At 36.5% G+C, this 16608-nt stretch overlaps 1 protein-coding gene across 1 annotated transcript; it reads left to right on the top strand.

The window, feature by feature from the left end:
* The first annotated feature begins 12828 nt into the window (after positions 1–12828).
* On the top strand, positions 12829–13989 carry LOC113881963 (olfactory receptor 2J3-like). The gene is given in 2 exon segments (XM_027525087.1): positions 12829–12843; positions 12845–13989. Coding segments are annotated over 2 exon segments (930 nt in total). The 3' UTR covers positions 13760–13989.
* Positions 13990–16608: the final 2619 nt, after the last annotated feature.

The raw sequence follows: 16608 nt of genomic DNA, 5'->3' as shown, positions 1-16608 counted from the left end.
TTTGTTCTTTGTGTTTGATCTTTGTCAATTTGATTAATATGTGTCTTGGAGTGTTTCGTCTTGGGTTTATCCTGTTTGGGACTCTCTGGGTTTCTTGGACTTGAGTGATTATGTCCTTCCCCATTTTAGGGAAGTTTTCAACTATTATCTCCTCAAATATTTTCTCATGGTCTTTCTTTTTGTCTTCTTCTTCTGGGACTCCTATGATTCGAATGTTGGGGCGTTTAATATTGTCCTGGAGGTCTCTGAGATTGTCCTCATTTCTTTTAATTCATTTTTCTTTTTTCCCCTCTGATTCATTTATTTCTACCATTCTATCTTCTAATTCACTAATCCTATCTTCTGCCTCTGTTATTCTACTATTTGTTGCCTCCAGAGTGTTTTTGATTTCATTTATTGCATTATTCATTATACTGACTCTTTTTTATTTCTTCTAGGTCCTTGTTAAACCTTTCTTGCATCTTCTCAATCCTTGTCTCCAGGCTATTTATCTGTGATTCCATTTGATTTCAAGATTTTGTATCAGTTTCACTATCATTAATTGGAATTCTTTATCAGGTAGATTCCCTGTGTCTTCCTCTTTTGTTTGGTTTGGTGGGCATTTATCCTGTTCCTTTACCTGCTGGGTATTCCTCTGTCTCTTCATCTTGTTTAAATTGCTGAGTTTGGGGTGTCCTTTCTGTATTCTGGCAGTTTGTGGAGTTCTCTTTATTGTGGAGTTTCCTCACTCTGTGTGGGTTTGTACAGATGGCTTGTCAAGTTTTCTTGGTTAGGGAAGCTAGTGTTGGTGTTCTGGTGGGTGGAGCTGGATTTCTTCTCTCTGGTGTGCAATGAAGTGTCCAATAATGAGTTATGAGATGTCTATGGTTTTGTAGTAACTTTGTGCAGCCTGTATATTGGAGCTCAAGGCTGTGTTCCTGTGTTGCTGGAGAATTTTCTTGGTATGTCTTGCACTGGAACTTGTTGGCCCTTGTGTGGTGCTTGGTTTCAGTGTAGGTATGGAGGCGTTTGATGAGCTCCTGTCAATTAATGTTCCCTGGAGTCAGGAGTTCCCTAGAGTCAGGGTTTGGACTTAAGCCTCCTGCTTCCAGTTATAGGTCTTATTTTTACAGTAGTGTCAAAACTTCTTCTATACAGCACCATTGATAAAACATCTAGGTTAAAGATGAAAAGTTTCTCCACCATGAGGGTCACCCAGAGAGGTTCACAGCGCTACATGGAGAAGAGAAGAGGGAGGAGGGAGTTAGAGGTGACCCTAATGAGATGAGGTGGAATCAATAGAGGAGAGAGTGGGCTAGCCAGTAATCACTTCCTTATGTGCACTCCACAACTGGACCGCTCAGAGGTGTTCACGGAGTTATACAGAGAAGAGAAGAGAGAGGAAGGAGACAGAGGTGGTCAGGAGGATAAAAGGGGGGAATGAAAAGAAGAGAGACAGATCCAGCCAGTAATCAGTTCTCTAAGTGTTCTCCACCGTCTGGAACACACAGAAATTAACAGAGTCAGGTAGAGTAGAGAGGGGTTAGGGAGGAGACACAGGCTACCTGCTGGAGAAAAAGGAGAGTCCAAAGTGGGGAGAGAGCAGTCAAGCCAGTAATCTCGCTCTCAAGTAAAAAATGGGTACTGAAGATTGGGTTCTTAAAGGCACAAAATTGGTAACAAATACCTAAAAGCAAAAATTAAAAATCTAGAGTAGAGTTTGGAATTTCAAAAATACAATGTTAAAGAAAAGAAGAAGGAAAATAAAGAGAGAGAGGGAAAAAAATTCACAAAAATTATAAAGAAAATATAGGTACAAAATTGACAACAAATACCAAAAAGCAAAAGTTAAAAATCTAGAGTAGAGTTTGGAATTTCAAAACTACAATGTTAAAGAAAAGAAGAAGAAAAAGAAAGAGGAAAACAAACAAACAAACAAAAACAAACAAAGTCACAAAAATTATAAAGAAAATATAGGTACAAAATTGATAACAAATACAAAAAAGCATAAATTAAAAATCTAGAGTAGAGTTTGGAATTTCAGAAATACAATGTTAAAGAAAAGAAGAAGAGAAAGAAAGAGAGAAAAAAAATTCACAAGAATTATATAAAAAAAATATAGGTACAAAATTAATAACAAATACCAAAAAGCTAAAATTAAAAATCTAGAGTAGAGTTTGGAATTTCAATAGTACAATTTTAAAGAAAAGAAGAAAAAAAAAGAAAGAGAAAAAGAAAAAGAAAAAAAAACAAGGTCACAAAAATTATAAAATATATATATATGAAGTTTGCTTAAAAAAATAGGGTTTTTTTTTTTTTTGCAAAGTAATAGTAGGTTATAATAGTGAAAATTAAAGGAGTAATAGAGGTCTTAAAAAAATTTTTTTTAAATTAAAAAAAAAGAAAGAATGATCATAAAAATAGTAAAAATATATCTTGGACTTTCTCTGGTGTTATTTGGGTATTGTGGGGTCAATTCATTTTTGGCTAGTTCCTTGGTCCGGCTTATATTTCTCAAGATCTATAGGCCCCTTCCTATGTAGTCGGTACTAACGACAGGGTTTTAATCTATTGCCTGTCGCTTCCAAGGCGGTTCCCTCTGTTATAGCTTCTTCTGTTTGCTGGTCTCTTCAGTGTCTGATTTCTGCCCTGATACAAAGGGGGTGGTGGTGGACACTTTTTTTGTTTTTTAGGCTCACTTGTTCAGTCGCGCTGTGGGGAGGGAGGGACGCTGCAAACAAGTAACACTGGTCAGTGCTCGCAATGCCTCAGCCACACCGGGCCTGCTCCCGCTCACAGCGTGTGTAGCCTCCCTGCCTACACTGCTCAGGCTCTAGGTTGCTCTGCCGGGAACCATCAGAGGCCGGCCCTGGGCTGCCTGCACCTCCCAGGTCAAAGCCGCTCAGGTTCAGGCACTCGGGTAGTCCTCAGAGGCACAGACTCCGTTGGGCCTGCGTTTTGTGCCCTTCCCAGGTCCCAGCAGCTCAGGTGATGAGGTGTTTGGGGAGCGCGGCTGCTGCGACTTACCGCCTCCCGGCCGCTCGGTTTTCTAGGTGTACAACCGGCGCACCTTCTCAGGCAGATGTTGACTGTCCAGAGCCCCAAGAAGTCTTAGTTAGCAAAGATGCCTACTTACAGTTTTGTAGATAAGGTCTCTCTGGGGCTGCGATTGCCCCCTTCCGGCTCTGGCTGCCTGTCACCGGAGGGGGATGGTCTGCAGCCAACTATCTCTGTTCAGTCCTTTGTTCCGTGCGCGGGCCTGGCGGTGTCTTAGGTTAGGGCTGGCTTTTCGCGTGGTAGCTATCCCACAGTCTGGTTTGCTAGCCCAAATTAGTTTGCTCAGATAGCGCTCGGGGCATTCAGGCCAGATCCTTACTCTAAGCGATGCAGCCCCCGCCTCCCTGCCCAGCCCCCGCTTGCTAGTGGCAGGTGCAGGCGTCTGTGCTGCTTCTCCGCTGGGGGAGTTACCGTTGGGCTCCTAATCTGTGGGTTTTAATTGTTTATTTATTTTCCCTCCCTGTTATGTTGCCCTCTGTGCTTCCAAGGCTCGGCATAGACTTGGCAGTGAGAGTGTTTCCTGGAGTTTGGAAACTTCTCTCTTTTTAAGACTCCCTTCCCAGGACGGAGCTCCGTCCCTCCCTCTTTTGTCTCTTTTTTTGTCTTTTATATTTTTTCCTACCTCCTTTCAAAGACAACGGGTTGCTTTTCTGGGTGCCTGATGTCCTCTGCCGGCATTCAGAAGTTGTTTTGTGGAATTTACTTGGCGTTTAAATGTTCTTTTGGTGAATTTGTGGGGGAGAAAGTGGTCTCCCTGTCCTATTCCTCCACCATTTTAGCTCCTCCCTCCCTTTATTTTAAACATAAAACATTTAAAGCTATAAATTTTCCTCTCAGCACTGATTTAGCTGCATCTCACACATTTTGAATTTAAAAAAAAATTATTTTTAATTGGAGTATAATTACTTTACAATATTGTGATAGTTTCTGTGATACATCAACATGAATTAGCCATAGGTATACATGTCCCCTCCTTCTTGAATCTTCCTTCCATCTCCCTCACCATCCCTCCCCTCTAGGTTGTCACAGAGCTCTAGTGGAGTGGAGGAAATGGAATTCCAGCTGAGTTATTTCAAATCCTAAAAGATCATGCTGTGAAAGTGCTGCACTCAATATGCCAGCATATTTGGAAAACTCAGCAGTGGCCGCAGGACTGAAAACAGTCAGTTTTCATTCCAATCCCAAAGAAAGGCAATGCCAAAGAGTGTTCAAACTATCACACAGTTATACTCATCTCACATGGTAGCAAAGTAATGCTCAAAATTCTCCAAGCTAGGCTTTAAAAGTAAGTGAACCGAGAACTTCCAGATGTTCAAGCTGGATTTAGAAAAGGCAGAGGAACCAGAGATCAAATTTAACATCCGTTGGATCATCAAAAAAGCAAGAGAGTTCCAGAAAAACATCTACTTCTGCCTCATTGACTATGCTGAAGCCTTTGACTGTGTGGATCACAACAAGCTGTGGAAAATTCTGAAAGAGATGGGAATACCAGACCACTTTACCTGCCTCCTGAGAAATCTGTATGCAGGTCAAGAAGCAACAGTTAGAACTGGACATGGAACAATGGACCAAATCAATGGCTCCAAATTGGGAAAGGAGCACATCAAGGCTGTATATTGTCCACCTTGCTTATTTAACTTATATGCAGAATACATCATGAGAAATGCTGGACTGGATGAAGCATAAGCTGGAAACAAGATTGCTGGGAGAAATATCAATAATCTCAGATATGCAGATGACACCACCCTTATGGCAGAAAGTGAAGAGGAAAAAAAAAAAAAGAAACAAAGTGAAGAGGAACCAAAGAGCTTCTTGATGAAAGTGAAAAAGAGTGAAAAAGCTGACTTAAAACTCAACATTCAAAAAACTAAGATCATGGCATCTGGTCCCAGCACTTTATGGCAAATAGATGGGAAAACAAGGGAAACAATGGCAGACTTTATTTTCTTGGGCTCCAAAAATCACTGCAGATGATGACTGCAGCCATGAAAATTAAAAAATGCTTGCTTCTTGGAAGAAAAGCTACGACCAACCTAGACAGCATATTAAAAAACCAAGATGTATTACTGTGTTAGAATACAGTATTTATCTTTCTCTTTCTGACTCACTCCATGAAGAATTTATTTACAGGGCAACAGCAGAGAAACAGACATAGAGAACAGACTTATGGGGGGAGAGGGTGAGATGTATGAAAAAAATAACATGGAAACTTACATTACCATATGTAAAATAGATAGCCAATGGGAATTTGCTGTATGGCTCAGGAGACTCAAACAGAGGATCTGTATCAACCTAGTGGGGTGGGATGGGAAGGGTAATGGGAGGGAATTTCCAAAGGGAGGGGATATATGTATACCTATGGCTGATTCATGTTGAGGTTTGACAGAAAACAGCACAATTCTGTAAAGCAATTATACTTCAATAAAAAAATAAATCAGTTAAAACAAACAAACAAAAAAAGATGTTACTTTGCCAGCAAAGGTCCATCTAGTCAAAGCTATGATTTCTCCAATAGTCATGAGTGGATATGAGAGTTGGACCATAAAGAAAGCTGAGTGTGGAAGAACTGATACTTTTGAACTGTGGTTTTGGAGAAGACTCTTGAGAGTCCCTTGGACTGCAAGGAGATCCAACTAGTCAATCCTAAAGGAAATCAGTCCTGAATATTCATTGGAGGGACTGATGCTGAAGTTGAAACTCCAATACTTTGGCCACCTGATGTGAAGAACTGACTCACTGGAAAAGACCGTGATGCTGGGAAGATTGAAGGTGAAAGAAGGGAATGACAGAGGATGAGATGGTTGGATGGCATCACCGACTCAATGGACATGAGTTTGAATAAGCTCCGGGAGTTGGTGATGGAAAGGGAAGCCTGGCGTGCTGCAGTCCGTGGTGTTGCAAAGAGTTGGACATGACTGAGTGACTGAACTGATACTGATTAAATGAGGATAAACAGCTTCTTCTGGCATTGTAGTAACCCTGTTCAATCCCAACCTCAGTGGTGTCATCATATTATACATTACTGGTGTGTTCTCACACTTGCAGTGTGTAATTTTTCTGACAGCTTATAAAGATTAAAAACATGGGAATAGAAGTAAATCATATCCAGTAATAATTATCAGTGCCCATAACTTAACTCCAAGTGAAATTCTCTCCAGGATACTTTAATAGTTTATAAAGTATTCTAATTCACTTTCTTCTCATGTAACTCAACTTGCCAGAAGCGTAGAGAAATGAATTAATGTCATTTGTCCATTTTCATCCCTCATATATGACTTGTGCCTTATGGTCCATGACAATCTGATACTTAAAATATTTTGCATGGATTTTATATAATTGGGAGTGAGTATGGACTCTGAAAATAACCAAAAGGCAGAATCCATATTTCTTCTATCAAGTGCTTTGAAAGTCACATACTTTCAGGGTGTTTCATCTCTCAAGTGTGTTGGGGGAAAAGAAAGAAGCTGAGAGCTGCTGTTTTAGAAATACTCTGCTTTAATTAAATTATTTTATACCATTTGTATATTTACAATAAGTTTATAATATTGCACATAAGAATTTCACAATTGCTAGCACCCAATAGATTGGCAGAAGCTAAATATTCTACAAGTCTAGCAACCACAGCATGAGGAATATCGGAACTTGGTATGAAAATGCTATAGTCCTGGTTGTCAGATATTTCCCAGGTTTAAATAACTCAATTTTACTGCTAGTGTTGGATTGCTCTTTAAATTCTTCCTCCTCAAAATAAAATTTAGAGCATGAATATATAACTATTTAGTGATATTAATATGTAAATATTCATTATTATTTAATATATATTGAGGTGAACTGGAATGATACATGTCAAATTCATGATAATGGTTGTCTCTGGGTTGGGTTTTGGGTCAAAGAGTGGTAATTAAAAGGGATATGGATTTTATTTATGATATTTTGTGTGCTAAAATATGCTTGATTTAAATATATAAAAATCATAATTGATAATTCTGAGTTGTGGGAAGATAGATGTTCTATGTGTAATATTTTAAATATCCAAAATAAAGAATAACAACAATATTGATAATTCTGAGTTGTGGGAAGATAGATGTTCTATGTGTAATATTTTAAATATCCAAAATAAAGAATAACAAGAAAATAAGGTAGAATCATGTGTTAAAATATCAGTTCAAATTAAACTTCACTCTGATGATAATAATAGCTAAGATGTATTGAATAATTATGTACTAAGTACTGCTGAAAACTTAAAATCTTTTTCTTATTGAGTCCTTACAACAGTCAAGATCACTGAAACATAAAGACTATTTTCTGGTACCTCTCTTAAATAGAAAGAAAAATACTTAATTGCTCTCTTAAAATTATACTTTTAAAAATGTAGTACTATTATATGACTTCCAAACCAAATTTTTTTTCTACAGATGGAATATATTAGCTGGAAACAATATAACAAATTAAACATATTTATTAATCCATAAACTCTTTATATACTCTTTTTATAGTAACAAGTCAATTATTGGATGTAGGCTAGCAATCACAGGTAATTTTATTTGTTTATATATATTATGGCAAAACTCTTGACAAGACATCTAGGGAAATTATTGATAAAAATATTTTGGAAATATTAAATAGTTTTGTTAAGTTTTCAGAGTTTTGGTCATTGCTTTCTGAGTTATAGTTTTCAAAGATTACTTTCAATACTTTTGAGGGCTGAACTTGGCCCTGAATTTTAGAGATGTCAGGCAGAGACAATTAACATGGCAAGGATGTACAGTTTCATCTTTATGTATTCCATTTTTTAAATGACTTATGCTTCCTTCCTCCCTCAGTTAGAATAATTCTGACAAGTTATCCTTGAAATGTGGCCTTTAGCATGATGAGGAATTGCAAAAGAAATTTCAGGATAATGCATTCCGTTACCTATAAACACAGCTTAATGCATGTTTATCAGTGATGATCGGTCTAGAGTCATTGTTTTTTTAGTGCAACTGTGTATCATGTTGAAGGATTCCTCAGAAAATTCTAACTAGAACAACTCCTTGAAGGGCATTAATTGCTGCTTGGGGGTTTACCCTCCCAGTGGCCCCAGTTAAGGAAAGCATGTCACATTATTCTTTTGTTTCCATAAGGGCACCACTTGCTCTATGAAAAGGAGTCCATCCCCTGACAGAATGAATGCTCTAGTGAGTTCTTCCTTCCTGCTAAAACCATATCTTTTTGGTAGACTCAAGACTCTCTCTTGTGTAGCAATGATAATCATAGTAATTTTCAGACTCTGCTTTCATATATTGATGTAGTAGTTTAGAACATATGATGTAGGCAGCCATTTATGTTGGTATTTTCAAAGAGGTGAAAACCAGAGATCAGACTGGTCCACATGATAAAGAGGCATAGATTAGGCAGACAACTACAGGGAATGTTGACGGTCACAGGAAGGACAGAAGAGAAAGGAGTTGTTTCAATACTGCTTAAGCACTAAATAAGAGTGTTGAAGGACTAATGTAAGAAAAAAATAACCTGACCAGTTATATGGAGATGGGAAAAAGGGACTTGTGTCCCTCACTATTTCTTCCATGTCTTATTTTTTAAAAAAGAGATATTTCATTCCATAGCTTATAACTTTGATGAGGTTTTTATTTCTCCTCCTCTGGTAAGAAGAAATTAAACCATTAGTTTAACCATCCTGCAGTTTCTCTATTTACATATGATATTATTTTTTTTTGTCTCTTATCTCATTCCTTTCAAACTTCTGTAAGAATGTTGAAGGATGGGTCTTACAACAGATAAATGTATCTGACAGCTGCTATTTTGTTTGAAGTAATGTACTAAGTTATTTATGCAACTGTATGAAGAAGGAGAAAATTATATCAGCTTTAGAAGAAGCAATGACAGCATTTGGGTTTATATTTCTCATGATGCAGTATCTCCCATTCTATGAAAATACAGAAAAATTTTGGAACTTTCCCATTATCCCACAAGTGGTAGTGATCTCTAAATGAAATATTCTTTATGATTTATTCGACCATTGCTATCTTTTGATTCTGTCATGGTGAACTTCAGGATCCACTGGGCGGCAGCCATTCTGTCTTTGGTAAGGTCTGAACTTTAGCCTTGAGGAGGAAGGCTCCTTTCCAAGTTTTAGAGCTCTATTTATATCTTTATAGTTACTCTCCTTCCATAACTTAATAGTTCTTTATATTATATATTGGCTTAATTAAAAAGTTCTTTTAAAACATATACTGTCTGATTATCCTATATGATTTCTGAGGTGTATAAAGTAGTTTAGATTAGTGTAACAGCTAGCTAATGATTAAGTTTTAGGGTCCAAATCAGTCTTACAGCATTGGAGCCAACCTGTTTGTGACTTTCCTGCTGAAAGTTAACCATTTATCTACTGCTAACGTCTTTTTCAAGAATTGCTCTTATAAAATGTGAGCAACTAAGAAACCCCCAAGGAGGGGGCAATGGCACCCCACTCCAGTACTCCTGCCTGGAAAAATCCCATGGACGGAGGAGCCTGGAAGGCTGCAGTCCATGGGGTCGCTGAGGGTCAGACACGACTGCGTGACTTCACTTTCACTTTTCACTTTTCACTATCATGCATTGGAGAAGGAAATGGCAACCCACTCCAGTGTTCTTGCCTGGAGAATCCCAGGGACGGGGGAGCCTGGTGGGCTGCTGTCTATGGGGTTGCACAGAGTTGGACACGACTGAAGCGACTCAGCAGCAGCAGGAACAGTATAATAAGTGATAAACAGCCATGTAATGATTTCAGTAAATATTCAGAATTCTCTACGTTGGAGAATAAAAATATATGTAGACACTATAAATTGTGAACAGAATTTATATATTGTTTCAGTTATTGTCCCAGAGGAAAGAAGTAATGTCAAAACTTCCTTGAGGCCCTGTGTTCAGGTTCTCAACCCTGTGATACACATGTGCACACTTTCAACTTTCAGCACCAGTAGTCATTTTTCTATCTTCCTCCAACCTCACACCCTTGCTTCTTTGCTCTCTTGGTGAATTTATATCTTCCTTTTCCCCAAAATTTCTCTTTTCAAGTCAGTTATATTCACATGTCTTTTAAGATACGTTCTACCACTGTTCTCCCTGTTTCACAGATCTATTCATGTGAACTAAGATTTTTAGCTTTCTTCGTATTGTGAGTATCCATCCATAGTTGATGTGCCTGTGTGTGTCATTTTTTTTTTTTGTATTTGTATTGTGTTTTAGTTTTTGATTTAGAAATAAGCTGTGAGTATAAGAGAGCAAATCAGAAGATAAAGTTCTTTCTATAATAATATTTCACTCAAGCTCAGTGTTTTTTGTTCTGTATAAGTATTGTGAAATTATAACTAAATGTGATATTGTTCATCATATCCTCATATCTATTATATATTTAAGATTATTTGGATTGTAATTTTTGTGCTTTCTATAATCACATAAATGGAAATGGCATGAAAATGCTGAAAAGAAAACTAAAACTATTTATTGAAAAAGATTATTGTTCCACAAGAATTTTCTTTTGTAGCTAAGTAAGGAATTTTTCAAGTTACTATTTACCTAGATGTCACCCTGGGGTGAGGGAGAATTCAACTGTTAAGAAGTTATTTTTCTGTAACAGGGAAAATATCTGAATGAAATATAAAAGTGAAAATACTTTATATTTACTTTATAAATTTTTAATTTGATAAAATATCAAACAAATAAATTCTGCAAAAGTGGTACAAATAACTACCATTAACCTTTTAACCAGATTGAGCAATAGTTTACATTCTGCCTGGAATATTTATCTCATCTATTATCTATGTAAATATCCTATTTCTCATTATATTTTCATTCACTAGTTTTTAGTATCCATTTAACTTCCTAACTTCACTATTCCTTCTATATTGGTTAGTTAGGATACTGATGTCAGGAATAGCTTTTATTTATATATTCTTTTAAATTTATCAGTATGAGTGTGGATTCTTATTTCCTCTGGTTCATTAGTGTTATAGTTTTTCTTAATACCCCAATTGTCTTAGAACTGGCCCTTTAAGAGTCATAGACCCTTAAAATTGGCTTCCATTTCTTTCTCATGTGTCCCTTTATTTCTTGGAGACTTCCCATTTTCTTTATTTAAGTATATTTTAAGTATATTTAAGTATAATATTTTGTTAGTTTCAGGCATACAGCATAGTGATTTATTATTATTGCAGATTATACTTCATTATGCTATGGAGTATATCCTTGTTGCTTACCTATTTTATAATAGTAGTTCTTTACTCCCAAGCCCTTAATTTGTTCCTCTTCCCTCCCTTTCCCCTTTGGTAGCCACAGTTTGTTTCTTATACTTGTGAGTCTTTCTCTTTTTTGCAATACATTAATTTGCATTAATTTTTAAATTTGACATCAGTGATATCATACAGTACTTGTCTTTTACTGACTTACCTCACTAAGCATAACATAATTTAGGGCCATCCACATTGCTGCAAATGGCAGTATTTTGTCTTTTTTTAAGGCTCAGTAACATTTCATTGTATTGTATTGTTGTTCAGTTGCTCAGTCATATCTGAATCTGCAATCCCATCAACTTCAACATGTCAGGCTCCTCTGTCCTCCATTATCTCCTGGAGCTTTCTCAAATTCATATCTATTGAGTCAGTGATGCTATATATATATGTATATACACCATATTGTCTTAATCCAATCATCTGTTGATGGGCTTGGGGATTGCTTCCATGTTTTGGCTATTGTAAATAGTGTTTCTATGAACACTGAGATGCCTTTTTTTGAATGATTGTTTTCATTTTTCTAGATATATAACCAGGAGTGGAACTGCTGGATCATATGGTAGGTTTAGTTTTAGTTTTTTGAGAAACCTCCCTACTGTTCTCCAACTTACTTTATACACTAACTTACATTCCCACCAACAGTTAGGCGTGTTCCCCTTTCCCCACATCCTCAACATTTGTTTTTTGTAGACTTTTTGATAATAAACATTCTGACAGATGTAATATGCTATCTCATTGTTTTTTAATTTTTATTTCTCTAATAACTTGTGATATCAAGCATCTTTTTATGTGCTTTTTAGCCATTTTGTATGTCTTGGGAAAAATGTCCCTTTAAGTCCTGTATTCATTTTTTTTTTTTTTTGATTGTTTGTTTGATGTGGAGTTGTATGAGCCGTTTGTACATGTTGGACATTAACCTTTGTGAGTTGCATTATTTTCAAAAATTTTCTCCCATTCCACAGCTTGTATTATCATTTTGTCAATGGTTTCCTTTGCTATACAAAAGGTTTTAAGTTTAGTTAGTTCTCATTTATTTTTGCTTTTATTTCTTTTACCTTAGGGAATTGATCCAGGAAAATATTGCTGCAATTTATGTCAAAGAGTGTTTGGCCTGTGTTCTCTTCTAGGAGTTTTATGGTTTCCATTGTTATGTTTAGGTCTTTTACCCATTTTGAGTTTATTTTTGTGTATGGTGTGATTAAGTGTTCTAATTTTATTATTTTACATGTAACTGTCTAATTTTCTCAGCATCACTTGCTGAAGAGACTATATTTTTCCATTGTATATCTTGCCTCCTTAATTGACCATGGGTGTGGGTTTATTTCTGGGCTCTGTATTCTGTTTCATTGACCTAAATGTCTTTGTGCCAATACCATGATATTTTGATTATTGTAGCTTTATAGTATAGTCTGGGGCCTGGGATGGTTATACCTACAGTTCTGTTCTTTCCCCTCAAGATTGCTTTGACATTTACTTTCCTTTTATTTTGAATCTATGTGATTCTTTCATCAGGTAACAAGAAATGAATGATAATGGAAAAAATAAATGCAAGCTCTGAAGGCTACTTTGTTTTACTGGGTTTTTCTAATTGGCCTAATCTGGAAGTAGTTCTCTTTGTGATTGTCTTGATGTTCTACTTGATGACTTTGACAGGCAACCTGTTCATCATTATCTTGTCATACTTGGATTCCCACCTCCACACTCCCATGTACTTCTTCCTCTCAAACCTCTCTTTTCTGGATCTCTGCTACTCTACCAGCTTCATCCCTCAGTTGCTGGTCAACCTCTGGGGTCCAGAAAAAACCATCTCTTATACTGGTTGCATGATTCAACTTTATTTTTCCCTTGCACTGGGAACCACTGAATGTGTGCTGTTGGTAGTCATGTCCTATGACCGTTATGCAGCTGTGTGTAGACCCTTGCATTACACTGTCCTCATGCACCCTCGTTTTTGCCATCTGTTGGCTGTGGCTTGTTGGGTAAGTGGCTTCACAAACTCAGCACTTCATTCCTTTTTTACATTTTGGGCACCTCTGTGTGGACATCGCCAAGTGGACCATTTCCTTTGTGAAGTTCCAGCACTGCTTCGACTATCATGTGTTGATACCCGTGCTAATGAGCTAACCCTCATGGTCATGAGCTCCATTTTTGTTCTCATACCTCTCATCCTCATTCTCAGCTCCTATGGTGCCATTGCCCGGGCAGTGCTGAGGATGCAGTCAACAACTGGACTCCAGAAAGTCTTTGGGACGTGTGGAGCCCATCTTATGGTCGTATCCCTTTTTTTCATCCCAGCCATGTGCATATACCTCCAGCCACCATCAGGAAATTCTCAAGATCAGGGCAAATTCATTGCCCTCTTCTATACTGTTGTCACACCTAGCCTCAACCCTCTAATCTACACCCTCAGAAACAGAGATGTAAGAGGGGCAGTAAAGAGACTAGTGGGGTGAGAATGAGCCTGTATCCTTGTGACATTAATGGTACAATGGAGCATCTCTTCATCAATGATTCATCCATCCATCCATTCATTGGCCACTCTTTCATTTACTTACTCTCTCAGGACTTATTGAGCATGTACTATCACAAGGTCACAGAGTTCATTGTAGCAGATATAAATTAAACACAGACTGCCTGAATACCAATCACTCTCTGGTGGAGAAAATAACTATATAAAATCAATATTGAATTCCATATTAGATTTTTTTCCAATGGCACAAGCCTAATAAAACAAAAGTATCTTTTTCTTAATTGAAAATGAGATATGGATTGATTTAAAGAGCAGGTATAGTTCCTATGGAAAGATGATATTCATAGTCTTAAAATACATAGAATATATCTTTTAAAAAGTATTTTATTTATTTGCTTATTTTGGCTGAGCTAGGTCTTAGTTGCAGCACATGGGATCTTTAGTTGTGGTATGTGGACTCTTATTTGAAGCATGTGGGATTTAGTTTTGACTAGGAATTGAACCTGGGTCCCCTGCATTGAGAGCATAGAGTCTTAACCTTGGGACTCCCAGGGAAGTTCCTAGAACATACCTTTTAATTTCTTGTTTTTTAGGCAGAATGCATCAAAAATTTGTTTTCTTTGGTTTAATTAAACACATAATGAGATACTTTAAATCATTTCTCCAAAACTGTTATTCTTTTTTGGAAGTAGTTAATATTGAGAGGAATTTTGGTCTATATTCTTCATTATACCATTACCAATAGTAAGAAAATAAGTTTTATGAATCAATTAAGAAGGTCTCTGAAATAATGCAGCCATATAAGCATCTTATATTTCTCATTTTTCAAAATAGTGAGAAGTATAAAGGAGATGAAAATAGTTGTAAAAATGTTATATAGCTCATAAGGTAATGGTCATCATAGGCAAGGTATTGGTAGGTAAGAACATGGAACACCCGCTTAACCCAAGAAGCAATGAAGAATATCTGAAGCAACCAGGCAGGCTTTGCAGTTACTATGCTATGCAGATTTGAGGACACCTCTAGTGTGAAGCAAATCATAGTTACACCTTTTTGATTTCTCGCTTAAAGCCTTTCTCAAATACTTGTCTGCATTTTTATAACTAGGGGTTACAATACTTTGCTGTCTTCCTTTTGTTCTTCAGGAAAGACTTGCTTGGCTGAGAAAAGAAGAAAAGTTTTTTGATTAGCTTCCTTGAAAAGGCAATCTTGAGATTGCTTATGCTTTTACATCAAGTATAGAATACACTCTAACCTTCACATATAATGTGTTTCCTTCAACAGAGCTTCTCAGTGACTAATGAGAATATTCTTCATGCTGGAATATATTGGACATATACGACTACTGTGAAGTAGTCTAGAGTAATAGCATGTATCTGTGGCTTTCCCACTACCACTTTGCTCAGTGTTCTTTATCCTTAAAATTTTTGTGCATTTTCTTTAGGAAGTCCTGATATTTCAGAGCCTGGAAAACACTCACAATTCTGAAATGAGTCATGTTTACAGGCCTAGAAGGTGGTAGATAATTTAAGGAAGCAATCCAAACAGCTCTAAAACAGTATCTATAGCAAAGCTTATGACACAAATTTTGCTGGGTTTTGCCCTCCAAACTAAATATTACCACATTCCTATGTGTTTAAGACTAAGTTAGACAAAGGATATATTTAATAAAAATGATCAGAGATATCATTTAACATCACAAAATTTTAAATTTCATTGCTCTCTCTCTCTCTGTGTATGTGTAAAATTTTAAAACTTTTTTTTGGCATTCAGCCATCAGTCAAATTTTAAAGTTATTTAGAATTTTTCCAAACTAGACACACCAAAAATCTATTTAAAGAACTTGACCAAGTACCAGAAGATCTGTTCTTTATAAAAAATTAGATATGAGTTCCAACTGATTCTTGTTCAGGATAGCATGCAATTTTCTACCCAATAATTTGCTTAGATTTTGATCATACCAGAACACATGCCAGAAGAGTTCACATCACTGTTATTTTTCTTGCTTGTTAATTTCATTACAAAGCTGTATTTCTCATCATATTAATTCTATACTGAATAATTACAAAAGCATTTAATTTGCTTTAAAATATGTAACTAATTTTGTGACAAAGTGTTAAGTCGGGTGTGAGTCCTGGAACTAAGTTTAGCACTTTTAACTTTTAATGATACAGATTTTGAGGATCAAAGAGATACTTATATTGTTTGAAGTAATCAAGCTGCTTTCCACCCTAGAAATACAAATTGTTTCTTTCTCATAATGATTCTTGCACAGTTTCAAAAGGCATTTCAGGCTACCCCCATATGGTTCTACCTTGTGGTTCATTATTAATATCAGTATCTTTTCCTCTCATTGATTCAGAAAGCTCATGCTTATGATATTTAAAAGGAATGTTAAGAAACTTACCAATGTGTTTCACATATATTTTATTTATTTCAATATTTAATGATACATTTTTTTAGGCAAAATAAAAACGCTGTTCACTTGTTTGTTAAACAAGAGTCGCAATGTGTTTTTAAAGAAGCAGTAGCATCTACCTAAGCTGATAAACTTAATGAGACTCATGGTTGATTTAAGGTGTAGAGTGCCTCACAGTGGTGCCGGGTTCCCTTTTAGATGGGGCCAATCTTGTAGAGTGTCGGGATGTTTCTTAGGTGACTCAATCAAGGAAGTTCACTGGTGAATGCTTGCTGTGATGATTAGCTTGAACACATGAGTTTATAATTTATATTATTGCCTTCTTTTCTTTTACTACTTAGCACAGTTATGATTTCATTATCTACCCACCAGAATAGAACTATTTTTAAAAGTTCACACAAATAAAAGGTGCT

This window comes from Bos indicus x Bos taurus, chromosome 23 (genome assembly GCF_003369695.1).
Source record: "Bos indicus x Bos taurus breed Angus x Brahman F1 hybrid chromosome 23, Bos_hybrid_MaternalHap_v2.0, whole genome shotgun sequence".
Lineage (NCBI taxonomy): Eukaryota > Metazoa > Chordata > Mammalia > Artiodactyla > Bovidae > Bos > Bos indicus x Bos taurus.
Note: the sequence above shows the minus strand (reverse complement) of the source record. Positions and strands in the feature narration are given on the sequence as shown.